The 24,354-nt window shown below is 35.4% G+C and overlaps 1 protein-coding gene and 1 long non-coding RNA gene across 3 annotated transcripts; both read right to left on the bottom strand.

The window, feature by feature from the left end:
- Positions 1–264: 264 nt before the first annotated feature.
- On the bottom strand, positions 265–9,965 carry LOC114281720 (uncharacterized). Of its 2 annotated transcripts, XR_014338078.1 has the most exons (5): positions 7,346–9,965; positions 5,958–6,098; positions 4,939–5,855; positions 2,410–4,732; positions 265–565 (listed from the first exon to the last, which is right to left on the bottom strand). It is a non-coding gene; the product is annotated as an uncharacterized LOC114281720 (long non-coding RNA). The 2 variants fall into 2 exon arrangements; XR_003635994.2 differs by lacking the exon at positions 2,410–4,732 and having other exon boundaries at positions 7,346–9,461.
- Positions 9,966–15,095: 5,130 nt separating this feature from the next.
- On the bottom strand, positions 15,096–22,756 carry LOC114312315 (RING-H2 finger protein ATL38). Its single transcript, XM_028258547.2, has 3 exons — positions 21,902–22,756; positions 21,364–21,461; positions 15,096–15,786 (listed from the first exon to the last, which is right to left on the bottom strand). The coding sequence occupies exons 1-3, from the start codon at positions 22,058–22,060 to the stop codon at positions 15,360–15,362; spliced, it is 684 nt and encodes a 227-aa protein (XP_028114348.1). The 5' UTR covers positions 22,061–22,756; the 3' UTR covers positions 15,096–15,359.
- Between the last annotated feature and the right edge of the window lie 1,598 nt (positions 22,757–24,354).

Consider the following 24,354-nt stretch of genomic DNA (forward strand, 5'->3'; position numbering starts at 1 on the left):
TCATTAGTGACAAAATTATTCGTCATGTTTTTTGAAAACTAATAGCGACATTTTTTATTTCGTCACTAATAATAATTAAAAAAAATTTAAATGGGAGTACTATTTTCAAATTAAAATTTTTCTTTTCAGTAAAAATTCCCTACACATTTCAATAACCTGTTCAATAAAATATCTATTACAAATCAATACAAAAATTTGTTCATTTTCATAAACATCACAATCGAATTTCAGCACTATCCACAAAAATACAATATGGACTGCATGTGAATTATAAACATGTCTCCTAATATCCACAAAAAACATATCTACTAAGATCCACAAAAATATAATATCAACCACATGCGGATTACCAAACACGTCTCCTAATATCCACAAAAAACATGTCTACTACTATCAACAAAAATAAAATATCAAGTGTGGATTACCAAACATGTCCTGTAGTACCAACAAAAATATAAAATTTACAACGCAACCAAAATACATGTAAGGTGATATGAACAAAAACACAAAATGAGCTAGCTTCTGCTCTCCAAATTACCAAACATGTCCATATCAAATCTCGAATCTGCAAAAAAATGGAACAAGAAAAAAAAAATGCAAGTTAGACAATTATTATCTTATCAATTAACTATACAATTTAACATGCATTTTTCGACTTAGTTTTCAAATCGGGAGTCCGGTGCTAGTTGCGTAAGTTTCCACAACTTACATTGGTCGCTCCCGAGGTGTTTGAGGTGTTCCCCGGGCCTTCTCGTACCTATTACATGATTTTGGCCCCCGATGGCTTATTTACAAGCTTAAGTGTTGGAAAAATTCATTTTTGGACTTAGTTTTCAAAACGGGAGTCTCATGCTAGTTCCGTAAGTTTACACAAGTTACAATGGTTGCTTCTGAGGTGATTGAGGTGTTCCTCGGGCCTTCTCGGGGTTGTTTAACAATTTTGGCCCGTCGATGGCCTATTTTCAAGCATAAGAGTTGGAAAAAGTGCATTTTTAGACTTAGTTTTTAGATCGGGAGTCTCGTGCTAATTCCATAAGTTTCCACAACTCACATTGGTCCCTCCCAAAGTGTTTGAGGTGTTCCCCGGGCCGTCTCGTGGCTATTACACGATTTTGGCCCCCGAAGGCTTATTTTCAAGCTTATGTGTGAAAAAAGTGTATTTTTCGACTTAGTTTTCAAATCAGGAGTCCCGTGCTAGTTCCGTAAGTTTCTACAATTTACATTGGTCCCTCCCGAGGTGTTTGAAATGTTTTCCAGGCTATCTCGTGGCTATTGCACGATTTTGGGCCCCGATGGCCTATTTTCAAGCTTAAGTGTGAAAAAAGTGCCTTTTTCGACTTAGTTTTCAAACCGGAAGTCCCATACTAGTTCTGTAAGTTTTAATAACTTACATTGGTCCCTCCCGAGGTGTTTGAGGTGTTCCCCGGGCCGTCTCGTGACTGTTACACGATTTTGGGCCCCGAACGCCTATTTTCAAGCTTATATGTGAAAAAAGTACATTTTTTGACTTAGTTTTCAAACCGGGAGTCCCGTGCTTGTTCTGTAAGTTTCCACAACTTACATTGGCCCCTCCCAAGGTGTTCAGGGTGTTCTCTGGGCCTTTTCGTGGCAGTTACACGATTGTGGCCCCCGATGGCCTATTTTTAAGCTTAAGTGTTGAAAAAATGTTTTTTTCGACTTAGTTTTCAAACCGGGAGTCCCGTGCTAATTTCGTAAGTTTCCAAAACTTACATTGGTCCCTCCCGAGGTGTTTAAGGTGTTCCCTAAGCCTTCTTGTGGCTGTTACCTTAACTCAAAATATTAAGATTGAGGTAACCTATTTCCTAAGAAACCTACCACCAAAGCTCAGGTGGACCTCTCTTAAAATTTCAGTTTCTAGTAATAAGGAAAAGCATATATTCAATGAACATCTGGCAAGTCAAGCCTAAGTGTTTACGATTTTGGCTGTCTCGGGCCTTCTCTCAAACCTTCTCTCAATGAACATGTGGCACTTTAGTTAGTTGTTGTGTATGCATGGTTGTGTCCCATGTCTATATCCATGGTTGGTTCAATTTTAAGGCTCAAATGCTTAATCTTTCAGCACATAGATCTACATTGAGCAACCATAAAAAAAATGCAACACATCATCTTTCTATTGTCCACTGAAAAATTGAAAAATAAAATGAAAGAAAATGCAGGCATTACATTTCAGAGAACATAACTAGCCAAGTGCTACATGACCAATTACAGTGCTTGAAGTCCAACACGTCACACCATCATGCAAGTGTGACATGACAATATAGTGCTTGAAACCCCATCATTTTTAGTGAGACCTTGATGCAAGTTGTTTGTTGCGCAAATGTAGAGAAAGAATAAGAGTTCACACTTACATTAAATATTAATTATTGACCACATTGCTAAAAACCATACCTCAGTTACCAACAGTTTTTCATCATCTCTCAAAGAACATGTGGTGCTTAAGGCCTGCACTAGATCCTTACATCGTCCATACTTTGGTTGTAGCAACCCTCATTTTGACTTGGCCATACTGGCATACATTTATGAACGATCTTGTGTTAACATTTACATTTGCAAATCTTGTCTTGTTTTGCTTGAATGATTGCTTGCATACCTTGTTCTTGCCTGATGTGTTGCCGAGGTCGTCTTAAGCCTAGGCACCTTCGAGACCTTTGTCACTTAGAACTATCTTAGAACCCCGTTGATTGGCCTCCGTCTTTGCCCTGGCACATTGGCTGAGGTGTCACCATCTAGACCGAGGTGCGCATTGCCTAGGCTGAGATGTGCACAATCTGGGCCGAGATGTTAATATTTAGGCGCTCTTGATCCTTGGTCCTTGCATGAGTGATTTTGTTCCTGGAATGGTATGACCTAGACCGAGGTGTGGCACACCTAGGCCAGGGTGTGGCACACCTAGGCCAGGGTGTGGCACAGTTTAGTCAAGTGTTGTCCTTCCAAGTCGATGTCCTTGCCTCTTGATTCCCGGAGTCTTGATTTTAGCCGATGTCATTTCTTGCCGGTGTGTTCGTGCCGCCTAGCTTGCTGAGTATGCTTTGTCTTGGTCTTGTCTTGTCAAGTCAGTCACCTTTTTGACTTGAGCAAATCAGCCGATGCCACGTGTCCCGACAGAGGGACTAAGTCAGTGTTTGTCGTGTGTAGCATATCATTTTTTGTATCAATCTTGCCTTTTAGAGAGAGAAACTCTAGTGAGAGGGAGGAGAAGTTTGAGCTAGAGAGGGTGACTTCCAAGCTTGATCGTTAGAGCTTGAGCCGTTAGATTCGAGTTTTGAGGACTTGGACTTGCCTTGACCCCGACGTTTGAAGAACTAGGTGAGTGGTATTTTTAATAAAGTTATGTTATACGTTTTGATAAAGACTTTGCTTTGTCTTGCTTTGAAAGTGTTTGTAAAGCATGAATAATTGTCCCTGTTTTGTATATCAAGTATGAGTTTGTTTTGATGACCTTCTTGGAAAGTCCATTGTGCTGGAGGACTCTAAACTTTCGCAGCACATCTCGTTTGAAAGTCCCTCGTGCTGGAGGACTTTAAACTTTCGCAGCACATCTTGTTTTGGAAGTCCCTCGTGCTGGAGGACTCTAAACTTTTGCAACACCCTTGATTTGTACTCTAGTGTTAAAGGGCTACGGGCCTTTGTAACATAGGTCCCTCGTGCTGGAGGACTCTAAACTTTCACAGCACATCTTGTCTTGAAAGTCCCTTGTGCTAGAGGACTCTAAACTTTTGTAGCACCCTCGTTTGAAATGCCTATCTTGCTTTGTCTTGCTTTGCCACGGACGGTTTACCGCGTGGACATGTTTGCCGGAATGTTATTGTTTGTAATATGTGATGCTAGTAAGTATCCCTTGAAACTTGAAGATTTGTTAGATGGACGAGGTCCATTCCTTGTTATATATAGAGTTGGTCTTGTATTAATTTGAAAGGATTTCAGCTATTATTCATGCAAACCCCTTTATTATTTATACCATTCACTGAGTATCCAAGCTCACCCTCTCTATATATATGTAGGTGATGAGCAAGAAGGCGGTGACGCCTAGATGTGAATCTGGAGCTTATTTTGGATTTTGATTATGTCGGCCTAACCTGTAATTACGTCGGCAGTCTTGAAAATTATGCTTCTCGATTTGTAATACTTGTATGTTGCATACGTCGGCTTGAGAAGCCTTTTGATCAAGATGCGTGTTTTGTATACTTGTTATGTCGGCAGTGAGGAGATCGGCAATTCTGAAGATTTTGCTTCTAGCCGTATTTCTTGTATTTTGTTCATGTCGGCTTGTGAAGCCCTTTTGTTAATATGAAAAATGTAACTTGCACTTTGCTTTGTTTGTAATTAAGTCATAACCCATATGCAAATGGTTGCCATCTCGTTTGACTTAAGCACAGCTCTTATGGACTAATTTGTTTGTATAAATCACTTCCGTGCTTGTTAGCCCCATATAATTGTACTCTGAATATGTGTGAATCTTGTAGGCTGGCCTTCGGTAATCTCGGATTACTGGCCATCACGGCACCAAACTACTAGGGGCGGTTTGAGGTCATGACATTGGTACAGTTACAATGACTGGAAATGGCAAAGTACTCCTATCAGTGCTCATGACTGTCAAAGTCATTGAGCGCATTGTTGTTGAAGGTAGTGGTAACGAAAGATACATGAATGGATCAAATGTAATGGATAATTTCTTGCAAGCTGGACAAACGAATTTTGAACGGTATTGACCCTATAGTAAAAAAAAAAAAAAAAAACGAAGAGAGAATCCAACTCAGTTGAAAAGACCAAGCAAATTTACAGCATATGCTACCGAAACACCAAAGTTTGAAGCAAAGAAAGCTAATCCAAATACTGCTCCAATCTCAAATCATAAAACAAGTACATATTAAAATGAATTCAATCGTGGTAGAAAAGTCCAAATCATAGAAGACTCACCTGGCACACATCAACTATGATGGAGTCATTGCGAGCTAGATGATTTCGCCAGTGCTCATCTGCAACTTCTTCATCAGGCCGATCTTCTGCTTTCTTTGCTTCTATGTAAGGTTTGTATTTCATACCAATGTTTTCAAACCCGGACTGGACCGGCCGGTCAGACCGGTTGGACTAAGAACCGGGCCTTGTTCCGGTCGGTCAACCCCCTAAACCCGGAGTGGGAACAAAATTGGCGAAAACTGGTGACCCAGACCCAGTCGGGAGGGTCGAACCGGCCTGTTTTTTTTTTTTTTTTTCTATTTTCTTTCTTTCTTTCTTATATGTATATAAATATATTTCAAAATTTTGACTAAAAATTCTTATTTCAAGAATCTCCTCTTATAAGAAAGAGTCTCATTGAAAGCTTGAGATGAGAAGATTATGAAAGTCTATTCCTATTTATAGGAAAAGATTTTTCAAAGAAAACCTACAAAATTCTATGTGGGATTCAATCAAATTATTTGAAACATATTGATTGGAGGGAGGGTTGAAAATTTCATTTCCCTCCAAAATTAAATCTAGCATTCAATCAATTTGTTTGGAGGGAATGTTTAAAAAATTTAATTTCTTTAAAATAAGTGATTTTTTTTTTTTATCAATTATGACTTTATTAAATATTATTAATAAATACTATGCAACAATTTTTTTTTATTTGATTATTTATATATTTTTTTATTTATTTATAATTTATAGTTATATTTTTTAATTATATAATATTAATTATGACGCCACAGTTCGACCGCTTTGACCCGACGGTTGAACCGGTGACCGGTCCACCCGGTCCCTTTTCCGGTTCGCTCACCGGTCCGGTTTTGAAAACATTGTTTCACACAATTGAGATCTTCATGGAGCCCATACAAAAAAAGAGTAAGAAATTCCTACGTTAAAAACAACAAATTATAAGAAGTATTTTGCCTCCAAAAGACATAGAGAAACAATAATACATACTACACTTCTAAAAGCAAGGAAAGTTCACTAACTTGGGAATCATGCTGGTTATAGCCGCTAAATTGAGGTGCAAAAGCAGAAAGTTTCGATTTGAACGCTCTTGGAGCTACTGGTGTTGCTCTTGGAGCCCATAGCTTCCTTAACAAATCTCCAAATTGTAAAGCAAGTTCACCCTGGCCAAAAAGTGCACATTGAGAGAGAGAGAGAGAGAGAGAATGACACATTTAAGAGGCCGCCAACAAAAAACATAACAAGAGGGCAAAATGCCAGAACAAGCTCTTTCAAAAGTACAAATAACTAATTGTTGGATTCCAAATAGACATAGATTCATGCCCAAGGGATTTTCAGTATTTATGTCCTTTCTGTAGTCTCCAAGAAAATAATCAACAAGCTTTGGATTATGCACCAAACACTGAATGGCATTGTTCATGAAACAAGTTTTCCCAAGATTATATAACCCTGTTAAGCCCAAGTTACAAGCTTCATTGTAGCTGCTACCAAATGGTGAACTTCTATTAACTCTAATATGTGAGTTAACATGATCAGTGTTCCTATTCATCTGAAGTGAACCACCATGAAGGGAACCTCCAACAATAGACTGTTCTACTGTCATTTCATCTTTCCTTTTGCCTCTCATCTTCATAAAAAATGACGACCTATAGACTTGCAATTCTAGATGAATCTGTACACAAGTGTGGCAAAAGGTGAACCAAATTAAATAAATAGTTGAATGCTAAATGTGAATTAACATTTATGGGAAAAGGCAAAGGATGACAATTAATAATGAAGTATACAGAACATTTGAGTTCCAAATAACTAAAATTGATGTGGTTATTGCTATAGCAATGAATCCTAAAACTATTCTGAACCAATAGACAAACCTCAAAAGATCACAGACCAAAAAATGGTCCAGCAAACAAAAATGAAGTTTCCACACATAATATGTGATGTTTCCATACACCACTAGCACTTCAAGAGTCAAGATCAATGGCCAATGCACAAGAATACTTTATGCTTCGGTTCTTTTGACACCTAAAAGTGAATGCCCAACAGGCTGGACCATTCCAGGTTAGCATCAAACCAAGAGATCCTCAGCAAATTATTGTTAGCGGAAAATATATTTTCTTCTTTTGCCATTATTTTTAACAAGAAGAAAACAAGTTGTATCGATCTCAGATGATCCAACTAACTGCCCCACTCAGAAATTAAAAAATACATATGATATACCTTTATAGGAATCAGAAGTAACCACCAATTTGGTATTTCCTACTAATTGTAATGCACAAAATAATATAAACCATAACCAAAACAAACCTAATAAAATATTGCAACAATTAAATTTTTATTAGATATTAGTTGCAAGTAGAATCATCTTGAAATTTAAAAAAAAAAAAATCATGTCTAAAATGTAGTGACTCACATGGGAGATCTTCCTCCACAGCAGAGCTCACCAGGGGCAGAACCTGTTAAGCATGCGCAACAATAGACAAATTTGAGTTAAGACCAGCATCTATATCAAAAAGTTCCTTCATAATTTGATGGGGATTGTTATTTTACATGACTATATATTTCACATTGGTTCATGAATGTAGTGGCATTTTCAGTTAGTTTTGGGTATAGATTATTGATCATGGAAAAGATGGGCAAAAAAATAAAGACAAATGAATTAGCAAGAAAAGAAAAATATAGTGTAATCAAATGAATCAAAATGCATGCATTTCACACTCTTCCAGAAAGAGAGAGAGAGAGAGCTCTTTATGGTGCCCTGCCCATCAACCACAAAATCTATTCTCAAATTTTCTTATTGGTGAGGGGAAAAAAATTCCAAAAAATATAAGTCACCCTACATAAACCTAGTAAGTTGAAGCAATGTATTCAACAATAACACACAGGAAAAATTAATCCAACTTTCATCTACATAAAGTCCTGGAATTCAACGAGGGCAAATACATACATTCAAACAAAGAAATAGAAATAGAATATAATAAATCTAATAGGGAGCTTTTGAACTGGGCAAAGCTTTTTTGGTCTTATTCATTAACTAAAATTTAAAATTGCCCATGTTGTACATTCTCCTGTGTGTATAACTTCAGTAGATTTTCAACTATAGTTTTCAACTTGGTCTTACAACTATAATTTGTTGTTGTAGTACAAATTACTGATTCATGGTAATTTTGTCAAACACTTGGTGATCAACTCACTTTATATATGATCATTGAGTCCACAAGTATATGACTAATTAGCTCACAAACAGTGAATTCAAAGGGAGGTTAGTGGGTGGGAAATAGTGAAAGAGAGAGATGACTGAGGTACAAATTTATCAGATAGAAAATTACATATATAAAAGATATTTGTGTAAACATAATAAAAGAAATACCTTGAAATCGGACAGAGGGTTTCTAGTTAGACAATCCTATGTAACAAAAACAAATCCTCATGTCAAAAAGCAAAACATTAATGTAAGAAAAACAAACCCACCAAGTCTATGCACTCACCAACCCATCAATGTAAAACTTTTATTCACTAGTTCCTAATACAATAACATCATTGCCAGCAACCATGCATGTGATAACTCCATGCCCCTTTGTTGCATATCTCTCCAGAAGATCCACAGAAAAAACCTACCTTCCTGTTTTCATCTTTAGAACCAAAAATTTCAACCTAACAAGTGGTAACAACTTTTTCACTTGAAACTAGAACATTTTAAAAAATTAAAATAATGGAAAAAGTACAAGACACTTTAAAAAAAAATGAGTCACAAAGAAAAAAACTCCAACAAATGGAATGAGTTACCAAATTTATTCACTTCCTCTATAATCGCTCATTATACTCCCAATGAGAAAGACGCAAGTCCATTGTGTATGCAAAATCAAGGACACAAGGCAACCATCGAGATTTCTTGTCTTCTTTATTTCTTGATAAAGATTGAATTAGGAGTTAAAAATCATGAACACAAATTTGATAAATGGATATTTTTATCTGTGTATGACAGAAGTAATTAAAGTTTTATGATGAAGGGCTCCCAAAAGCCCCCAAGAAAAAATTGGGCTATAAATTGAAAATATTCAAAACGAAGGACATTTTTTAAATCTATCATTCAAGGATGTTTTCTTAAAGTTTGCGCAAAGCCAACTAAGACATAAAATGGATAAAGGAAGTAATATCTCTAAACCCACTAAAAGGGAGAGGAAGATACAAAAAGAAAAGCAGAAAAATAAAAGGGAAAATGCAAAATAAATTTTTGTTGCTTATTGGGGAAAAAAATACAAAACAAAAAAAAGGAAACGAAAAAATCAAAATATTGTCACTTTTTTTTTTTTATAGATAAGTAGCCAAACATTCAAACATATCAAGAAGATGTTGGGTTTGGATATCGAAATTGCTGAAGTCCCCAATGAGATAAATGACTCAAACAATATTGTTTTAATAATTTATATGTTTGCTAATTTTGTATTAGAGACCCTCTAGAAAACTTCCTTTCTATTATTCCTGTTCAAGGCACCGAAAATAAATGACAAGAGATTAGAATCTAGGCACTAGAAATAAATTACAATAGATGCTACTAAATAGTGCAATTGAGTATCAATCCCAATTCAATCCTTGCCATTCAAGTATTGCATAGCGTCTAATACATTAAAGGGTAGCCTAAAGTGGACAACAACAATTGAGTATCATGCATGTTAAACAGCTTAAGAATCTAATACAATACCAAAGAACTCCAAATAAAGCAACCACACTCGAATGAAAGCAATACTTGTTCCAAATTGGTTGCTCAAAATTTGGTCTTTAGTTGACTCAATTCTTACAAACTGCTAACATGTAAGTGAATATGGAATCAACAATTGGAACCACCAATTAAAATCAAACCGTCAAACAAACAAATCACAATGATCACCAGTAGATTCAAACTAAAAACTCGGTAAATTCTATCCAAAATGAAGTCAGCACAAAACCCCCAAATCTGGGAACTTAGCATGGCAACTAGAAAAATCAATCACATTACGTAGGAACATGATTTTCATTCTAGAACAATCGGGTGAATTAGGGTTTGGTACGTTGATGAGAAAAAGTGAGAATAAGGGATCAAGAGATTGTAAGTACCTTGGGGTTCGACTATTGCAGAGATGAGAGGAAAGAAACGTTGAAGGGAAACCCTAGTTCAGAGAGAGCACTCTCGATCAACTAGACCAAGACTACTCGGCCTATTCGCCATTCTCAGGAGCCGTCTCCTCTGCAGCGAGAGAGATAACTCACATCCACTGAGCTAAAGTTTGGAATCGTGAGCAGAGAGAGAGACGAGACTTGGTGAGAGTGAGAGTAAGAGAGCGAGAGAGGAGTGATTTGGGAAGACAAAACAGCGTCGTTTTGTCCTCTTAAATTATAGGTGACGGAATTATATTTGTCTCTAAAAAATTTGACAATGGTGACGAAACTTTTCGTCTCGAATATGGCGCCCAAATTTTCTACCAAAATTTTCAAGGGTGGGAATTTATTTTGCGATGAAAAATAAAATTTAGAGATGAAAAAAAATTTCGTCACCTATTATTTTATTTATTTTAAGCATTTGGTGGGAATTTGTTTTGCGACGAAAAATAAAATTTAGAGACGAAAAAAAATTTCGTCACCTATTATTTTATTTATTTTAAGCATTTGGTGACGAAATTTTGTTTTTATCTCCAAAAATAGTACAATTAAAGACGAAATCTTATTTTCATCATTAAAACATGTATATTTGGAGACGAAATATTTTTTTCGTCAGGTGTTTTTGTCACCATAGACCTTTTTTGTTGTAGTGCATGGTAGCTATAAGGAGGAAGTTTGCCTGAATGTTGTCAAGAGAGAAATCCACATGACCAGCCTCTGAAAAATAAAAAGAGGCAATTGAAACACCCGTAACGATTTGTGTAAAAGGGTGAAACACACATTCATCTATGTAGTCTATGTAGTCCACGAACGGTCTGTTAGAACTGACGCTAGACCATCGAGTAATCCTAGGGAGGGAGTTGCGCACTTGCCTTGTAACCACCTGTTCCTTTGCATCTAGAACAGGGTTACCCTCCGTATCCAGGACTTCGTCAGTAAAAAAAGGCTCGAATTCCTTAGGGAAGAGACCCATGGTAGAAAACCACTCATAGAAGAAGGCAATCAGGAACTGAGTATGTACGAAACTCCACACGTCATAGCGGTCCACAGACCTCTCCATGTTCGAATGAATAAGGTCGAGACGGAAATATAGATTTTCCAAGAAGAAGAGAGCCAGAGTGATGTGAGTGTTGTTGTAAAACTTAACGGCCAGGGGAAATACCAAAGGGTTGATACTTTGTTAGGCAGAACAAAGAAGGAGATGAAGTGCCTCATAAATGCTGCCAAGTACAAGTTGCCATAGTAGCCCGGGCCACTATGGAATTGCGATTCTTTTCAGTAATGTCACCAACAACTGGCTGGACATCCTTGAAGAAGTGCTTCAGCCAAGAGATGTATGTGGTCTTATCTCTCTTCGGCCTCTCTAAAAGCTACTCACCAATCTTGGGGTCATACCAAGAACCATGCTTCCTTACCTCACGAAAGGCAGTTTGAAGAGCAGTGATAGTGGTTTGCTTCTCGACTATTAGGAATGCAAGGTCAAAAGCATGGTCTGCCGCAAGTGCTGAGACATAGCAAAATTGAGACGTCTTCAAGGGTAAGGATGACTTTGCCCCAAGCAAGAGAAAGGTATGGGTGTCGCGACTCCAGCGAGAAACTGCTACATCTGTGTTGGTTTGAACTTACGCATAGAAAGCTTCCTCGAAATCAAAATAGCGTTGAAGCATTGTTCGAAGTCATCATCCTCTATGACGTCATCTACCCAAAGAGGGCAGTCAACCAAAGGGCCCGAGTGGGTGCGATAATATATGTATGAGTGAGGGAAGTCACTGCGCTCAACTTGAAAACGCAATGCAAAAGCGAGGTTAATCATATTGGCGTCGTCTAAAGAGGCCTTACCAAAAGGTAGTAGCATCAGGGATAATAGCGTCAACAACCGTCCAGAACGGGTCAGCAAGCCCCCCCAAAGTATGGAGCCCTTCTCCACTCAACACGGGGTGGGACAGACTTGTTGACCAGAAACCTAGTGCTTGCCATGCAGACGTATAAAGAAAGAACGAAGACTTTGGAAAGTGCAAATAAACCTTTGAGAAAGGGAAGGCTTGCGAGACAAGGAGACGAGAATGGAGTTTGACGAAAGTGGGGGAGTAGTGGACCCAAAGGGTCTTATTTATAAAAAAATCAAGGAGGTAGGACCAGCACGTCTCCCTAGAACCATCATGACCCATCACTGTCAACACACTTTTTCATAACCATTATGACTCTGCAGAAACCAACATAACTTCTGACCAAGCAGACGTAACCCCAAGTCCGCCAACTAACGTTATGCACGCGCGGGAAAGTAGGCATGTGTTCCCCACGTACGTAGGGGGCAAATGTAGAAGGTAAGAAATTAAGGTCAACATTAAGTATGGACCTAAATGCAGACGTCGCCTTTGTTAGGTGACCAAGAATGATTAAAGGAGTGTAAGCTAAAGCCCAAGGAATGTGAGTCAATAGTGGGCCGGAATAGGTCTAACCCACCAAGGGTCCAAATCGGCTACATGAAGAAAAAAGCCTAAGTCAAGTTGTAGAGGCAACACTTGCAGCGGTCAAGTTGCTGAGACACTTTGTCTCAGCGCTGCTATTCCTAGTATTGTCGGCGCCGACATCTCAAGTATTGCCGATACCGCCATTTGAAGTTGCTACGGAAAAAAGAAAATCGGAGCAACTAAGTTGCGGAGGCAACACTTGCAACGGTCAAGTTGCGGAGGTACTTTGTCAGCGTCGCTATCCCTAGTATTGTTGGTGCCACTATTTGAACTTGCCACGGGAAACAGCCTCCGCTGTAATTACAACCGTCGCAATTAACATGCGGAGAGAACACCCCACCAAGGTCATAGCAGCATTTGAGAGAAGCTTTCCCTCCACAAGTAAAAAGCTAATGCTTGGCGCTAATAGCAAGCCCCAAGGCATTACTAGCCTAGGGTTGATAGCAGGCACCAAAGCTCACTAGCTTGGTACTGATAGCAGGCCCCAAAGCTTATTGGTTAGAGATGATAGCAAGCCCATAGACCTTAGTATACCACAACGACTCTGCAAAGATGGGAGCAAGGAAGCCCGAAAGCAAGGGACTCTCTTCCTATTTACCCACATAGGTCATGGACCTGCCTTAGTTGCACAAGCAGGACCAAGGAAGCCCCATTGGGCTTGGTATTAAGGCACAACATGGCTGATAGTAGGCTTAGATGTGGTCTTCGCCTTATGAAGCTGGGGAGTTTATGGTTAGGTGGCTAAGGGTAGAGGCGTTGCTGAGATGAATACGAACATAGCTGATAGCAGGCTATAAAGTCTTGAAAATGCATCTCTTAGCTAAACCGAACTGAGAAGGCAAGTGCAGCGACAAACATTACCACCGCATATGCACTTGCTGAGGTTCAAGCTAAGAAGATAGGTTGCAGTGGCAAACACTCCCGCCGCAAGTACACTTGCTGAGGCATCTGTGCCAAATATGCAGAGGGACACGTGGCACCTTTAGCCTAGTGGTCTAAAGCAAAATATTCCATGTGATTCTTAGGGACACATGTCCTCACTTCATTTGGCCACTTAGTATCCTTTGGTGCTAAGGAGAATCCTATAAATATGACCCATTTCCCAAGGTCTAAGAAAGGATTTTTGGAGACTTAGGGAGATACTGCCCATTTGTGCACTTCCATTCTCTATTTCTTGAATCACTTGCTCCACCCTCACCCAACTACTTATTCTCCACCTTTCACAGATTTTGTTGATTTATTTCTTTGGCCATTCCGACTTTGTTGGACTATTAACATAGTTTTGTCTCTCTAATCACTCTCTTAATTACTCTTCACCTCGAACCTCCCTACAAGGATCAAGCCAAGGATCATGGGACAAATGGCACAAGCAAAGGCTGCCAGTTGAGCAAAAATGAAAGTATCCCCAATACTATAAAAAGGATTCTAAGTGCAACAGTTAAAGAGGTCCAGCACCAATCACTCAACCAAGAATTTATCTACACAATTATCTTAGCTTTCATAATTTTTATCTGAGCTTCTTATAGCTTTTATCTTTCATTCGAGCAATTCAATTCCATGCAATTAATTGTTTATCCAATTTATCTTTAGATTAGTTAATTATACTTCATTTATCAATCAATGCAAGTTTAAATTCCAGTTTAAATTATCTTTTGTACCTAGCAAATTTAGTAAAAGTCTTTCATTAGGACAAGATTCGAATTAGTGACAGTTCTTTTGAGCCACAGACATTTATTTCTCTATGTTAAAAATAAAAAATATCTAAACATTCCTAACCTTGAATTAGGTCCATAAGTCCGGGCACACCACACCCAATCCTAGTAAAGACAAGTCTACGTGTTCGCTCATTGATTTTCTAAGTGGTAAACAAAATTATAATCCAATACTAAACAAGGTATAGTTAAACAATATTTTAGATTATAACTAAAATAAATATCTTAATTACAATCACAATAAATCATAACTAACATTATAATATATATAATCAAGACATAATCATAATTAACACTCCTAATAAATCATAATAAAATATCTCAAAAGCCATAACCACAATGCATATGGTCCATACTCCGAAAAATTTCCCTTTCCACAACCACATCATTTTCGCTTATTTATTGTATCTTCTGATTCTTGTCTCTATCTGAAAGTAAGAAAGCACAAGGTGTGCTTTGTTTTGTTTGGATTTGTATTATTATATTTTTTTGGGTTATTTTTTTTTATTTTAAATTCTTAGTTCAATTCTTTTTTTCTTTTTCTTTTTTTCTGTTTCTTCTTCTTCTTCTCTAATCATAATTTTTATTTTTATTTTAGAGGAGAAAAAGGAATAAAAAATTACATCGCATTATTAATGTAATCAGTTCAATTTCAGTTAGGATTTCAGTATCAAACTGAATCTTTTAATTTTGTTTGTTGAGAAACCGACCAATGCTATATAATTCAACCAATGCACAGAAAGATAAGTACAACAATTTCTACAAGCAAGTCCGTGGGGGAGCTTCAAGGATGAGCTCAAATGCACGTGTTTGTTTGTGTGCATGAGAGAGAGAGAGAGAGAGAGAGAGAGAACTACAGCTACCCAGGTTTATATAACTGAATTAACAAAACTGCTCAAAACCCAGCTCTCTAATAGAAAAAGAACAGAAAAATAAACAAATAATAAAATATAAAAAGGGGAAAAAAATTGCGGTGCCATATGTACAACCAACCACTAGGGAAAACAATCACAATCTTGGTGAATTCAGTTCAAACTTTTAAAATGCACCCATTTTCAATCTTGTAGCAATCCGAAATTCTCAATCTTGCAGTTTGGATTCAAAGAATTTATGTATTAGATGGGCTCTCCACATGTTTGTTTCCCGAATCTTTTGCGGTCTGACTACCCTCAATCAAGATGGAGATGCTCTCTCCGGCTTCAAATCCACGATTCTGAGATGCAAACGGACTCTCTTGGATGGGTTCCATCCTATGGTCAACAAGCGATCTTGATGAAAGGCCGGGGTTGGCCGATAAACAGTGACAAGAATTTGTGTCGAGGGACTCCATGCCATAATGAGATTGGATAGCTGAACTGAACATTGGTGGCATGCACTTTTTCTCAGGAAACTCACGCAATGAAATTCTACAAACCGGGCATGTTGAGTGCTGCTGCAGCCATTTGTCGATGCAGGCTGCATGAAAGGAGTGCCCACAAAAAGGAAGGATACGCAATATATCTTCCTGGTGATATTCACCAAGGCAAACCGTGCACCTGCCACAAAATTTAAAGCAGTTCTGTCAGAACACAAATTGTAAGATAGATTGGTAATGGAATTGATGACAAAATCAAGTCCCACAATAAAAAGAATGTCAGTGCTGAAGAACAATGCACTAGCATTGGCACTTAGTTATATATCAATCTTGAGGATCTTGTCCATGCACATGCATCATAAAAAAAAAATTTCAAATTACAAATCACAGAACCTGATTTACTGAAAGATAAACACAAATTGCAATCAAATTACAGAAACATGAAACTAATTGGAAAGAAGCTTCCCTGAACTAATGAAGCAAAAAAGAGAAAATCTTCCTGAGGGACAATGAGGTCATGTCTCGTCATCTTCACTTCTGTTATCAGAATCTTACGATTTGCGATTCGATTCGCGATTTTTACAAAATCGATACGAATCTATAGGTGAATCTATTTTGGAAGTGAATCTCTAGTGAATCGCACGATTCACAATCGATTCACGATTCGATTCACGATTCGATTCACTTTTTACGATTCATGCAATTTTTTATATTATTGTGTACGACATATGTTCGACTATTTTTTTCTCCATCTTTTTAGTAAAAATGGCATAATACAACTTCTAATAGCGTTTAATACCAAAATAGCCAACGTATATACATGATTTATTATTATTTTAGTGATCATGGAGTTTTTAATAGAATCCAATTAGATTTAATCAAACCCAACATATTTTTAACTTTTCTTCTCATTATTTTTTTCCTTTTAAAAAATCATAATATAACTTCTAAAGATGTTTAAGATTAAAGTTACACTATGAATTATGTATTACTATTTTATTAAATTGAATATTACATGTGTGAGGTCAGTTATACTTTTTAAAATGTTTTAGGCTTTAAAATAAAAGATTCTAAATAATTCATTCTTAGTATTTGCTCCCTGTTACTTAGAAAAGTATATATACTTATTGTCCAAATATCAACATTGTTAATTATTGTTACTTTGGAAATTGATAGTTTATCTATTTAGTTACTATCTTTATTAAGAATGGCTGATAAGAAATATCTAAAAAAGAAAAAAAGCAAGATGGTGATATTACATTTTTATTAAGAATGGTTGATAAGAAATATCTAAAAAAAAAAAAAAGGTAATATGGTGATCTTACATAGGAACCTTTGTTAACTTCTTACCTATTAAACTACGTGATTATTATTCAAAATAACATTTTTATTGATTTAAGTCTAAATATTTTATATTCATAAGATATATTTAACATCTAAATATGTAGATATATGTTTTTAAGTAATTTAGAAAAAGTGACCGAATCTTTACGATTCACGATTCGATTCGATTCGCGATTCGGTACAAAACCATTTCGATTCACGATACGAATCCCGATTTGACAACTATGATCTTCACTACTAGGGTTCAAATTAATTCTTTACAGGATGGCCAAAAGACTTTCATATGATGTCCCCTTATCCTACAATTTACCAGGGAATTGAGGAGAGTGCATAGAACAATCACTTTACTAATACTGATATTAGCCACTAACATCACTCTACCCTAACCAATCCTACAATGTCAGAGTAACAACTTTGAGGAACATAATCAAACCAACAATTCCTAAAACTTCACCCTTAAAGCAGTGCCAACCATCACATAAATAACCTTATTATAGGATATAGTATCACTCAGAGAAACTTCCATAGGCCATATCCCTAGGAACCCACAACATCAACGGACTCAGAGTCCCCACAATTCCCCTCATTTGGCTCTGAGAATTGGTCCATACTGCGGTCACTTTTCCCCCCAATCGTCCACTTCCATTTCTTGGAAAGAGCTGCATTTACCTCCAAATTATTAGCATTTCCTTTAGGTACAATAAAATTCCTCCACAGAAATCATGTTTCTTCCAATATCCACAACCATTTCCCCACAAAATGACTTTACCTTAGAATACTTAAAGAACAGGCAATATAATTAACATTTTATTACGCAAGTGCGAAATAATTAGCATTGTAACCAAATATGAAAACAAGAGAAACCTGTACAAAGCAATCGCTTTTAACAAGGAAACGCATTTGTGGTACAGAAAAAGATGATGGGGATGTTCAGATTCAAATTTATTAATTAAATAAATAAAAGACAACATTGACCAAATAAACTACATGGAAGGAATTTCAACATAACTTGTTATTCCCTAACGTCTAACCTTTTGAATACCATGGCCACCCTTTTTTATTTTCTTCAGTGGGTGGGTGGGTGGGAATGAAAGAAAAGATTGACCATTAAAAACTAACTAAATAGATATTTCAACTTATCTTCACATATTCCTAGTTGTGAGCAGAAGCTAAATCTGGGATGAACTAGAATCATTTGACAAGCATGACTTTTCACTTGTTGTATGGATTGATATCCAATTAAGGATTGACATTTTTAACATCTCATACTAACAAACATGTCAATGTTTGGCAGAAAACACTAACAAAAAGATTGACTAATGCAGGAAGGGAAAGAGGAAAGAATGGGATATCAGCCAACATTGCGTACAAAATTTCTTCTGCCCTCAGAGTCAAACTCTTACAAGCGTTGTTGTTGAATTAAATGTTATGTGAAGGAAATTGCTTGAGATACATAATGACATTATTGGAAAAAAGAAAACAGATACATGATCGTCTGCCAGAAAAACAAAAGTGATCACATTATACACAAACAAACAGATATAAAATCCCAAATAAGATCTACAATATATTTTAGAGAGAGGAGAGAGAGAAAGAGTACACCAGAAACTATGAAGCATGGGTCTTTCGACAAACATGCCGTACCCGTCCTGAGTACTTACCGACGTATGGTACTTCGTATGATATTTATGTATATGTACTAAGTACATGAAACACGTATCTAATTTTTTTCTTCTTAATTTTTGGCATACCTAGATGTAACTAGTATATACCCAAGCCATACTATGCCTCGGTTGAAATAATATTTTATTCTACTACTGAGATAAAATTCCTTTCACTAGATTTCTTTTTTATTTTTAGTTTTATGTTTAGCATGATTTTAAAATTAAACTATGGATTGTAAGTTATTTAATATATAATATTTGATTTTGATTTATACCATTATTTTTTGCATTAAATGTTAATTATAGGTTGGATCTTAACAAATTAAACTATTTAATCAATTTTTGCACTAATCCAAATTAAAAATAAATATTTTTTTACAAATGTATCAAGTCGTACCCGTACCCTACTTTTTTTAGATTTTACCGTATTGACATACTCGTACCCTTACTTCATAGACCACAAAGCAGTAACAGGGGTACTGCTAGCATAAATTGAAATATTTAACTTCTCTTCTACTTAGCAGGGGCCAGATATCATTGTGCTTCCTATAAGGATACTGTAATTGTCTTACAACGCTCCTCTCCCTGTAATTCTATCCACACAAGGTTTCAATTTTTTGCCGAATCATCTTTTGTAATTCAGTTATATCTTCTCTGTGAGACTTCTCATTGGCAGCTTGTTTTCTCCAAGGTTTAAAATCACTTTCCCTCTCTTGCACAATGACTGGGATTCTAAAGCAGACAACTACTTTTTACAAGCAATTTGAAAGAGAAATTATTTTAGGTAAGAAAAACACTTATAGGGACCACACTTTTAAAGCCACCTAAAAACCAAACCTCTCAAAAAAGAAAAAAAAAAAAAAAAAAAAAAAAACCTTTTATGTTCACCAGTATCCTCCAATACATGCCGTGAAAAGTTATTGAGATATTTTCTCAACTTAAAGGCAATTAAATCACTTTCTTCTGTTAAGTAACAATTTAATATCATTGGCTCATTGCTGCAAGCTTACAAGTCTCTAAGGCAATAAGTAATCCAAAGTAATGGTTGCTACAGTAATCATATCTTAAATAGCAAAGAAGTAAGTTCACTACTTAATTCCCTTCACTAAGCATATGTGAAATTATATCACCCTGCATTTGTTCCAACTACTAACAACCCTACATTTTTCGATCAAACCTTAATTTTTATTAAATGTGTTGCATACCCAATAGGGCTATTGATACCAGTTCTGATAGCCATAGCTACTAGAACAAGACCATCGATACTTTTATCATCCAGGATTGAATGAACAAGACTCTGTTGTTCTTATCATCATAGCTTTTGACAAAAGAACACAATAAATGCACGGTAAAACCCAATGAATGCCAGATCATCACTCTTCTCTGAACCATCAAAATTTAAGTTACACAAATCACAACTCAGAGTAATCTATATCGCCAACTGTAGTCCATCCTTTATATTTAAATGTACATTGCTGATTTCTAACCAATGTCTTTATAAGAAATTCAATGCGAATAAGCATCCTTGTTCTTCTGTTCACATGCAATGCTTTGACTAAGATAATAATTAGCAAATGCATTTTCATTTTGTTGATACCAATCTGTAGTCAAATTTTTTAATAGTAAAGTCAAGTACATCATCTGTGTTATGCAATTTCTTGCAACCAATACGCAGTGCCAGATTTTAGAGTTTTAAAAGGCTTTCCTAAGGCTTGCCTCAATGCTTGCCTTGCCTCGAGGTTAACGTAAAACGCATCAAGGTTTTGATTTTTAGACATTACTCCCCAAAGGTTTACACACCACATTTTGAGACATGTGCCTTGGGTGCGCTTTGTGTGCATAAGCATGTGAAGAGTATCCACATGCAGAGATTGCCTTGGACTTTTGTTAAACTTAGTCTATTAGATTGTTTAAACATAAAAAATAAAAAAATAAAAAAAAAAACCCTTTTTGCAACTGTATTCTCCAAGAAAAATTAAGTAAATGATCAATCAAGAAAAAACGCATTTAATGGTCAAGTGAGAAACTCAATCACTAAAATTAAGAATATCAATTTTACTTTCAATGAATGAAAACTTCCTTCTATGCAGTAAAATGTTCAATGCCTTAAGGCGAAAAGTATTTACATCTTTATATTTAATTTTGTTTTTATTTTTTTACTATTTTAAAATATTTAATTTATTCACTAAATATTAACATTTAATATTTGAAATGCTTACGCCTCAGCACCCTGAGGCTTACGCCTCACCTCGTAAGGGGTAAAACGTCTCGAGATACGCATTCACCTTTAAAAACTTTGTAATATTCTATTGGGCCCTCAGCATTCCACTTTGAACACCTACAGTTCCCGCAGTTCCACTCTAAAATTATTCTTTTTTCTCATATTCAAGACCGTCAAATTAGTGGAACCATGACCCCATGCATCTTTAACATGTTCCTATTAATCTCTCTTCCTAGTCCTCCATGATCAAACTCCTTAAAACTAAAAATATAAAGGTAAAACATTCTGATTAATTTGTTTATAACATCACACACATCTTGCTTGACTCCCCTAGTAATAATCAGTCCATGTTTGTAATAAAATAACCAAACATGCCTGCAAGAAAATCATAAAAATCCTATTTGAAGCCATTCATCCCTCTACAAGAAGGACCAAATTGCCCTAAATGAATGAAAACAAGTTGTATGAAACACAAACCTGGCAACGCCAGCAGAGGAAGGAAATTAACAACTACAAAAAACCAACTTACTGAGCATCTTCCGAAGAGGAAAAAAACACATCACTGTATTTCTTTGTCGGAAAGTTGGTTACGACAAGATGCTCAAGACCATGTATACCCCGTTCCAGCTGTACCATAGAAAAGTGAACAATCACTTAGACGATGATATCAATATAAAAGAGAAATAAAAGAATGAAGACACACAGATAAGAAACAACAACAAACCAGTTTTTTTTTTTTTTTTTTTTAATTTTTTTTTTTTAAAAGAAGAAAGACAAAAGCTTTTCTCAATTTTTGACAAAGTGATTGAAGTACAAACCAGCAATAAGTGGTTGCTTAATTTACACCTAATAGAAGAACAATCAAACCATGTTATAAATATCCAAACTTCAAACTCACAAATAACAATTTGAAGTGGTCATAATAAATAATATATCAAAGTAATGAAAATTGCAATTAGATGTAAATTAAGCAAACACAAATTACCAAAAGATTGAAACATAAAAATGCATTGAAGTAATTGACAAAGATAAAATTAGTGATGAATTAGGAATGAACAAGAGCTTACTATACTAAGATCAGATCTAGAAGATGTTGGAAAGGCCCGCCTGGAAGCATACAATTGAATCCGAGCACAAATGAGACGCGTGCAGACGAAAACGATGAACATGGTACTCACCGCAAATCCAATCACAGTCATCACTAAATTTATTCCCGACGACATCATTGTGTGTATTTTAAAATAATTTTTTTTTCCTTTTCAAATTCAAATTCAATTTTTGTTTTTGGATATCTATCTCTATACCAAAACCTAGAATTAGATTACCATATATAGTTCAAATCTCGTTCCATCATAACCAGACAGTTGGAGCGCTCAATTCTACAGTATGCAAAGCATTCAATCAAGAACAACACAGCAAACCCTAGAACTTCACTCAGGAACTAGTCATCACCATTGCTATCTATCTCTCTCAACTACACCAAACAGACAAGTATAACACCAAAATCCTTGATTTTCTCTGGAAATTTATAGAAAATCTCTCTAGAGATAGATAAGATAGATATACCTCAGTTTCTCTCTCTATAATTTTTTGTGAGCATCAACTGGAAGAGAGTGTAGATTTGTGTGTATAGAAAGCCATGGTGAAATCCAATGTGGATTGGAGAGAGAGAGAGAGAGAGAGAGATTAGATTATGCATAGAGAGATTAGTGCATAATGAGGGAGATTTAAATGGAGAGATATGGATCTAAATAGAGAGATATGGATCTGTAGATTTTTTTAATTATTTATTTATTTATTTTTAGAAGGATTTATTTATTTATTTATTTTTAAAATTATATATTTTGGCACAAAGATCTGTACATCATTGTTTTTGTTATTTGAAGAAGGTGGACTTTGACCTGGCCATGCCAATCAAACCCAAATGACCTATGTTTTTTCTGTTAATATATTATATTTTTATGTCTAGAGGAAGCTCAATATTTTTGTCAGTAAAAGAAATTATCACAACAATATTATATGTATAGTTAGGAATTATAGAGATATGTACCAACAAAAATTAAGTAAATTACAAATAAATCCTTTTAGATTTATTAAAAATTCAAATTCCCACATTATATTTAAAAAATTACATTTCATCCCTCGATATTTTCAATCACATGACAAATGTCCACCGTTAATCAATCGTTAAGTCAAATATATAAGCAACAAATATTTTTTTTCAAAAATATCTATATATACTTTTTTGAAGTTACAATTATTTTTTTAAAAAAATTCCAATCCCACCTTCCTTATTTTCTGTTGTCTTTTTGGGTGAATTTATTCTCTATTGTCTCTCAACTAGTAACACTACTTTTTCCAACCATCATACCACCCTCTTCCACTATCGATCAACACCATTTTATAATTGTTTACAAACATTTAGTGTGTCATCGAGAAAGATTGAAGAATATTATGATGTACATATAGAGGAATTTGATGGTAGGTGAATAAAAATACGGTAGTATGATGATTTACTTTAATATTAGAGAGTATTGGAAATTATTTTATTTTATTTTTTCTGTTTTGTGAGTTGCAAGAAATTTTTTGACAAATGAGTATTTATAGTTTTCACAATGTGAGGGAAAAAATTGTATTTTTAACAAATTTCATAGGGTATATTTATAATATCCAAAAGAGTTTAGGAAAAAAAAAAAAAAAAACTTCAGAGTTTGATTCTAATAACAAATCAAATTCTAACTTTTTAATTTTTTCAAATGCTCAACTCAACTTTTAAAATGATATCAATTCTAACAATTCATTTGTATCCATTACTTGTAACTAATGGAGAAAAGGCAATTTAGACAATTTAATAACTTTTTTTTTTTTTTTGTCCTCTTTATTACTGTTGATAACCATCTTCAACCTATACCGTCATCTATCACCACCTCTTCCCTTCCCCAACCCACTCTTATCGTTCCATTCCTTTTTTCCATCCAACATTACACTCTTTTGCCAGCTCACTATCACCTCCCTTATTCATTCCTTAGTTCAAAGCCACCAATACCACTAATAAAAAGTGATTAAATTATCTAAACTGTCTATATTCTATTCGATATAACTAACTGATTGTTAGGATTAGTACCATTTTAAAGTTAAAAGATTTAAATTAAAACAATTAAAAATTTTGCATTTGATTTGTTTTTGGGATCAAATCCAATTTTTTTTATTTTTTTATTTATAATTTCTCGAAAATTTAATGTGTGATCATTCATTTAAGGTGTGGCCTTGTAGTGTAGGTTAGAAGGGTACATAATAGGTTTTTTTTTTTCTTAATTTTTTTTTGTATAAAGTATGTGCCAATGTGTTTAGTACAATTTTACTTGCAATTTACGACATAAAAATAATTTAAATAAATTTAAAATTAATTATTAAGAAGTTTGATTAAATACTTTTATATTCAACTTTTAATTTGTAAAAGATTACACTAAACGAGTTCACCATCCCATTACAATTAAAATGTTTGGAAGATGAATTAAAT

Source organism: Camellia sinensis, chromosome 8 (assembly GCF_055761805.1).
Source record: "Camellia sinensis isolate YWXY chromosome 8, ASM5576180v1, whole genome shotgun sequence".
Taxonomy (NCBI): domain Eukaryota; kingdom Viridiplantae; phylum Streptophyta; class Magnoliopsida; order Ericales; family Theaceae; genus Camellia; species Camellia sinensis.